The sequence below is a fragment of the Nicrophorus vespilloides genome, unplaced genomic scaffold, assembly GCF_001412225.1.
Source record: "Nicrophorus vespilloides isolate i.1.1-1 unplaced genomic scaffold, Nicve_v1.0, whole genome shotgun sequence".
Classification (NCBI taxonomy): Eukaryota; Metazoa; Arthropoda; class Insecta; order Coleoptera; family Silphidae; genus Nicrophorus; species Nicrophorus vespilloides.
The window spans coordinates 1-8211 of record NW_017095915.1 but is presented as its reverse complement, the minus strand read 5'-3'; the positions used below and the strand labels follow the sequence as shown (position 1 = coordinate 8211).

General features: G+C 36.9%; 1 protein-coding gene across 1 annotated transcript; it reads left to right on the top strand.

The window, feature by feature from the left end:
- Positions 1–4246: 4246 nt before the first annotated feature.
- On the top strand, positions 4247–5789 carry LOC108568696. Its single transcript, XM_017929927.1, has one exon. The coding sequence runs from the start codon at positions 4268–4270 to the stop codon at positions 5690–5692; it is 1425 nt and encodes a 474-aa protein (XP_017785416.1). The 5' UTR covers positions 4247–4267; the 3' UTR covers positions 5693–5789.
- Positions 5790–8211: the final 2422 nt, after the last annotated feature.

The following is an 8211-nucleotide window of genomic DNA, read 5'->3' as shown; positions in this document are numbered from 1 at the left end:
TCTTTTTATGAAAGATTTACTATTTTCTTTGAATCTAATTACTCTAATTATATGAAAGTATCTTCAATACTACAAATATCTTAAGTATAAATACAGTAATACCTCTTATAAATAATCTTTGATATAACAATTTGTTATGTTATGCTAGAAAAATATGAATAAATTGTACCAGAGGAAGAAAATTATTTGTAGGAAATTAAGTTATCCTTATTAATGGGTTTCTAAACTGTTAGATGATCGGTTTTCAGTGGAAGATTTAGTAATAAAGAAAATGGAGATAAAATTAAAGAAGTTTTTAAATGAAATTGAAAATGTTAATTATGATGATTCGAGTCGTAGAGATGATTCGAAAACAGGTGTAAAGCAGTAGTCGTTGTGGGTCGAAAAGGGCAAATTTAAATAAAATTAGAATAAAAGAGACGAGGGTTTCTCGGTCGTTCGTCGCGTTTAATATTGGAGACAGAGCAAAGTGTAAACCGTGCTTTCGGTATGCAAATATTGACGGATCCATCACGAGCCGGAGATCCGCAGTACATACACTATGTACTATATAGTAGTAGAGAAAGAGAGAAAGAGTGGGTGCAAAGGGTGTGCATAAAAAGGGGTGGCTTGTCTGTGTTTGGGTTGATAGATGCCACTTATGTTCGTTACGCACTTGGCATTCCTGTCGCCTCCTTCCGTTTTTCCTCTTGCAATAGCGAAAAGCATCAACAACGTGCGTCCTCGCTCAGGATGAAGAGGACGAGGTTCTTTCTTTTTTTATATAGTACAAGCAGATTTTATTTAGTGCGCCTTACGCCAAAAACGATTCATTGTGTATTGATTCCCTTTTTTCCCTTCTTTCTTCGGTCGAAACGCCGCTCTTACATTCCCAATACATCCGTAAAACCTCTCTTGACATGAATGCCGCCGCTACCTCAATACCAGAACGCGCCGAGCAATTCCAAAATAATATCTTGATATAAAAGTCTTATAAGGCACCTTTTCTCTCTCCCTCGCTGTGTATGTGTGTTTTTTTTTGTTATATTCCTTCGCTCTGCTTTCGCTCACTTCCTCCAGCATTATTATATGCGTGTGATATATATTTTTCCCCTTACAATCGCTCTCCTTTATTAATTTCTCCGAGAAAGGAACGAAAAGCTCTTTCTCTAAAATATCGAGAAAAAGAATGAACGAAGGAGAGACAGAGAGAAAAGAAACTTAATTGGAAATTTGTGTTCGAGAGAATTCCGAGAGGGCATTTAAGAGAGCGATAATCACCGAATTAAGAAGCGTTTAACTGTTGATGTAACAACCCGGCCGCGTCTCTGCGAAAACCCGGTTTTGCATGGAGGGTTTGGGGGGATTGGGATTCGCCCGTTTAATTCGCCCATGCAAAACTGAAATGTCAAAGTTTGTTTTCGGGATGCGACCGTTTTCATTAAGCCGGAGAAATCCCATGAAATTTGTCACAGAATCTAAATGTTCGATGAACAACTTTCAAATAACTTCGCCAATTCGACAAACAAATAACAAATGTACACATTTAATTACTGTCTGGATGAAATATAAATGATTTTAATTTTTTGATAACTTTCAGCTAATATAATGAAGGTTTTAACCATTTGCGGACAAGAGGCGGATATATCCGCCCTACCTTGCATCATTGAATCTTTGAATAACATTGAAATAATTTCTAGACAATTAATGTTACGTTAAGTGAAATACATTTTTCGTTGATTTTTGATGTATTTTTTAAAGATTTTAAAGCAAATTGATGATGGTATTATTGAAACGGATCTGTGGTTAAAGATTGGATAAAGCTAATCATCAATTCCGTTCGTTTTCTGGTGTAACGTTAGAGTTATGCGATTAGTTGGGAGTTGAAAGAGTGGAGGTATAATCTGATAATACGCTTTGGGTGGCTCTGGAAAAATGTAGCTTCCGAAGTGCCAGACACTGTAATTCGTTAATCAGATGTTTTCCACGTCTCGTTCACGGCATGCGGGATGAAGAGAGGAGGTTCATCATGGGAGAATAATGCGGTGGATCTGTGTCGCGCTTTATGAGTGAGCATATCCCTGGGAAAAGGCGACGTCTGAAAGCATTGCAATTTTCTTGCATTTGCACGTCGTCGTCGAGGAGGACAGGACAGGAAAGGAAAACGGCGAATGCATATTATTCGCATGTATCTCGTCCTGATCCTAAAACTGCGCGCTGAGTGACGGCGGCAGCTTAGCTCCTCTTCCATCCGTCCCACGATTTGTTTCCTACCCCCGTTTTTTTTATAACATTCTTTTCCTCCAGCTACTCGCATATACACACATAATGACACAATCCTCCGCAGACACCGCCACTTCCAGCTGTAATGCTGCGGCCTCGTACAAAAGGTCTCCTTCTCTTTTGTTGGGCGGTGGAAATGGAACAAAAATACGACGAATTTGCATTCGAATAACTTCCGTTTTGCTGCGATCCGAAAAAGGAAAATGACGCGCGGGAATTGTTCGGACGGAGGAGCTGAAAGAACCTGAAAGAAAGAAAAAAACAGAAAGAAATGAGAATGAGGATCTAATAATTTGGTGGCCTTCGTAACATCTTCCTTCCTTGCATTAATTCAACCTGAATTCGGATTCAAGAGTGTTTTATATGTTAAACATTCTTTCTTACTTACGACATTCAATATCTTTTCAAAATTTACCTAATTAGACAAGAAACTTGTAATAAACAGAAAAAAAGTTAATTAAATTTTTAAAAAATATATATAGATTAACTGAGCCGTTCTCTTTGAAAGTGACTTAAGTCCATTTATCTTTAATATGAAATACTTAAGGTTTTGCGTTTTTACAAAATTAAAAATATACGTAAGATATATGGTTGACTTGCAATGTTAAATCGCATTTAAGGGATTTAATTTTATATATCTTATTAAAAAGTCGCTATTATTAAGTGTATAATATGACCTTGCTTACCTTAAAAGGACTAAGGTCACTTTCAAAATAAAAATTTGTTTTGTTACAAACAAAAGTCCATATACATATAGCTTAAAAATAGAAGAAAAAAACATTTAAATTATATTTTTAGATAATAGAAATAAATTTAGTAACAAGTTATTCGTTAACATTCTCAGTATGCTGGAGTGATTTGAAGTAGTTATGGTGTCCTTCGCTTATTTGAAAAGTATCTAATAAGTATTTTTTTACAAACAGCAACTTTGTCTGTTTTAGGATTTAACCAATACGTAAAACTCTCATTTCTACATAAACCTTTTCCGTTTCTCTGACGTCTTCTTTTTACAACACTGCGTCCGGTCGCTTCGTATAGCAATATATTTCGCTTATTAAAGTCTCCTAATTTCCAAAACATATCGAAAATACGTTTTCTTTCTGTTTCATTTAAATCTTCATTTTGAAAAACTTTAGCAGGAATAATTCAATTCCCGATTGTGTATCGTATCTTTTCCCTGAATTCCGTTTAATTTTACGAATTTTCTGAATATAAGTACCACTTCTGTGTTCTCTGAATCCTTCTTTGAAGGTGCTGTTTTGTAAATTCTCATTCTCAATTACTTCCTCTTCCTCTGTTGAAGAATGAACTTCTAAAATTCTCCTTCTTTTTTTAAATCTGTTGTATGAGTTTAATTCCTCTTCACTTTCAGAATCAAGAAATCTTGTTATTTTATCCTTTCCCATGGGTTTAATAATTTCTTTAAATTAAATATTATTTTTTAAATTTCAATTTAATATCAAAACGTAATTTAAATTACCTTCATCACTGCTTTCAACATTTTGGGCCGCACTTTTTGACATCGTCAATAAAAAGTGGACTTAGGTCACTTCATCACCTTCAGAAATTTGAAGATCTGCACTTTCGGACATTATCAACAACGTAATTTAAATTACCTTCATCACTGCTTTCAACATTTTGGGCCGCACTTTTTGACATCGTCAATAAAAAGTGGACTTAGGTCACTTTCAAAATTAGGATTTTCAGTATTTATATTATTTTGAAAATGTACGTGATATAAAATTTTCTTAAGCCACTTTCAAAATAAACGGCTCAACTAGATTATGATACGATCTTATTTTTTTTAAGTTATGATGACAGTTGCAGTGTACACACAAAGGGAAACGGTGTACATATAAAAGTTCGTAATTTAGTGATTGTTAAGTTTATTTATGGTTTAATTTTAGTTTCTGTTGGCAGCGTGCCCGTTGCTCCGAAAATAATCTCGAGAGTCGGCGTCAGGAAGGTCAGTGCTTGTGTTATTGTTATTGGAGTCGGATCTACGATGTCCCCGAAGATGCAGGTGCCTCAGCTGAGCGCCGTCGCTTTGTGCAACGTCTCCACTTTGCTAATGCAATGTTTATCCGATGACGAGGGTGCGAATTACGAGGCCGTAGCCACGTACTTATTGGACGCAACGCACGAGGTCCTCCAGGATTTACTGAAGCTGATACTGAACGTGAAGAATTTAGACGCTTCGACGCGTTTCAGCTGCTTGCAGATGATCCTCCGCGAAGATATCCAGCGTCTGGATACCGGCTTATTCCCGCATTCCTACTACGAGAAGATATTGGAGGTGATAGCTGCGAGTGGAAGAGGTCTGAAGCACTTGAACCTGAAAGGTATATGGCTCAGGGATTACCCCGAATCGTTGAGAGATCTGATCAGTAAATTGAGTAATCTTAAGGTGCTCGTGATACCGCACATGGCCGATGATCAAGTGCTCGAGGCTCTGATCGAATCGTGTCCGCAGCTTTCAGTTTTGGATATCTCAGGGGAATGTAACTTCACCGCCGATGGTTTGAGGAACGTTAAAAGTAATCGGCTGAAGGTTTTGAGTGTTGGCATGTACGGGAAGAGGACTGTAACGGATGATGATGCAACTGAGTACGTTCGTACAATAGTGCAGATGTTAAAGAACTTACCGAATTTGAACGTTCTGAAAACGTACTCGCACACCGGTTTAGCTTTGCTGGAGATGTACAAGGAAAATCCCGATTGTAGGACTAATCTCAAGTACATACACGATACGAGCACGTCGATCGAAGTTCTTGAAGCCGTCGTCAAGTTATGTCCGGAATTAGAAAGTGTTAATTTGAATTCGCCAAAGGAGCGCGTCTTATCCGGGCTCAGCAGTTTGAAGCGATTAAGCAGTCTCAAGATATCCGAGCCGGATTGTAGCGAGCTGATGGAGTATTTGGAGGTGGCGGGACGGAAGATACAGGTGTTGAAATTGAGTACGACGAGGGGTGAGTCTTTGGATGTCAGTAGGCTCGCGGTCCTCGCACCAGATTTACTCACCCTCGAACTCTACAAAAGCCGTCTGATCTGTATGCATCCGGATAACTATTTCTTAAGCCTTCAAACCCTAGAGGTCCTCTACTGCGATATATCAACGGTAGTATTACGCTACCTCCTGCAGAATTCGCCGTTCCTCAAACGCGTCATCATCGGTGACGATATCCACATGACGGACGGAGACGTCTTCAGGATTTGCGCTGAATGCGAGTTTTATGCTTTAGAAGAACTATGGTTCTCGAGAGCGAGAAGTCTCACGGCTACTTCGATCGAACTCCTCATGGGACACTGTCCAAACTTGAAAGTGTTAGGACAAGTATCGGGCTGGGATATTAGCTCCGACGATCTCGACCTTCTCAGGACTATCATAACTTCAGCGAACATCGACTTAACTCTCTTACCAATAGAATAATATGAGTTTACTGCGAGCGCAAATAGTCGATATAAATAGTCGACCCAATGTTTTCATATGCAAGTGCCAAATAAACGACTTCTGAAATTTACAAACATTCCTTAGCAATAATTTTGAAAGAAGACAATGTTAATTTTTGATGTAATTAAATACAATAAATTGCAATTATTTCATAAAACCTCTATATGATATATTTATTTCGTTATAATCCGAATAATTCAATTAAAATTGTAAATTTAATTACGTTTGTTGTTGTATTGTAGTACAAAAAAATCGATTGGTAATTAACTATGTGCAGGCTGCTATGTAGTATTTGAACGCTTGAAAGCAAATCGAGTGTTTTTGGATGAGTTTGTTTGAATGCGACTATTCCATTATTCGTGGTTTTATGTAAATACATATATAACAAAAACAAATATGTCGAAAGTATTTGAACTGTAATCACCAAACGAAATAAACAATTGAATAGTTCGAATAACGAACACCTTACATTTGTGAAATTGTATTTGTTTCGGTTAACGAACAAATTCGGATCATTCTTGAACGAAATATGTGTATAACAATATATTTTTTTAATGGGAATTGCAGAAATCTCAGTATTGGCAATTAAGCTGTGACCCTGGGTCATCTAAGGAACGTATAGGCGGCGCTGCATTCTTTGGGGTCGAAACAATTCCGAGGGATTTCATTTCGTAGCTCCGGCATTGCTTCGTTTTCTCAACCGTTTCGTCTTCCATCCTTCCTTCATTTCTTTCCCCTCGTGTTTCACGTTCTTGATGGATGGATTAATTAAAAAGGTGGATGAGAATCGGATTTACTTACGCAAGGGTGTCCAATTTATATACACACAGATACTTATACTTGCATATATATATATGTATATTTTGCTTCCGTAATTCGGTTGATATTCTAAGCCGTGGATGGAGTGTAGGATTCCATTTAGCCGAGGCATTAAGTGAGTAAGGAGTAATGCCCACATATTACTCATCTCTCGGTCGTTTATTCGAATGCGCCTCCGGCCCCGCCGGGATCGTCCTCAAAGGACCTCTTGCACATCCTGGCAGGATGCGAACAACTCTGCACGGCATTTCATTACGTTCAATACACTCAGAATGGAACGTCTACAACTACAATTGTAATTAAGCAGTACACAAACATACCGAAATTTTCCGAATTGTTGCGTTTTCCCCCAAAAAAAAAGTCCCAGAGTCTTTAGAGCAATAACATCAGATTTATCAGACTTTTTATGAATCTAAGTATGCGATGATGACCAAACTTTGTGATACCGCTGTTGCAAAAAATGACATTTACATACTTAATTATTTAACCGAGCAAAATGACGCTAACAAACTCAAATTTAAATTTCAAAATTGTCAAAATAAACTAAAGTAAGTAAAATTAGCAATGAGATTGATTGTAGTCTTAAGCCAAAAGACTATAGTTAGCAGATTCATAACGTTTCCACGATTCCCATCTACAAAAAAAGTATATTAAGATCATAGCCACATGAATCTAAAACTCCCAAAAGTACATTTCACGACATATTGAAAATATGAAAAGTAATTAAGAGAATTACAAGTTTTTTGTTAATGACTTCTATAAAAAGTAATGAAAACGCCGTTAAAACAGTGTTAAACTGTTGTGTCTATGATTTATCTATGATTCCTTTTTTTTTAATTAAAAAAAATGTTCAGTAAATCGGACAGAGGAAGTGAGAATTAATGTGTATTTGTTGTAAGTAAACTAATAATTTGTTCTATTTTCCATAAATATTCAATGAACGGGTCATTTTGACCTATAGGTAGTTGAAAATGAAATTAGTTTACAGATAGTTGGAATGAATGTGGTTGGAAGTTATCCAATCGAATAAAGTGATGTAATAAAAAAGGGGAAGTCGAATTAATTTCGTCCATAAAAAAAATAACATATATTTTGTATCTGCAATCATGGTTTATAGGAAGTTTTATGAATAGACCTCGGATCCATATATAATACATTGTATCCACATATTTTTAATCATCCGATTACAAAGGTTCAATTTCCCAAGCTTTACAACAACAAACAAAAACTAAATAAATTGGAGGGAGAGAGAAATTATAAACGGGCGACATACACACAATAGTGACTGCAACAGAGAATAGACTTTGGGTCTAAGAAGAAGAAGGAGAGAATAAAAAAAATAAGTATACTATACTAAATTTGAGTGTGTGTGTGTGGATTGGAGAGAGCCTGCAGACATTAGTTTTATCTCCAGGGCTGATCGATAAAGTTCGAAGAGCAACAAAGTATCTGCGGAAAACGGACGGATGTTTACTGTCTCGTATTGTTGGGTCCTTCCTACAATAGGGGAGAGGATGAGAACCATCCACCGCAACGATACAAACGAAAAAAAAAAGAAAAGAAACAATCATATCCGAAAATCATTCTGCAGGAATTCTTTCCGACTGACCCTTCTCAAATTATACACGAGTTGGCACGAAGCATGCGACCTATGCCACTCTCTCCTCTTTACTCTTTAC

What these genes read in the sequence shown, in the direction of transcription:
- LOC108568696 (XM_017929927.1), top strand. Translation starts at nt 4,268, where the DNA reads ATGTCCCCGAAGATGCAGGTGCCTCAGCTGAGCGCCGTCGCTTTGTGC.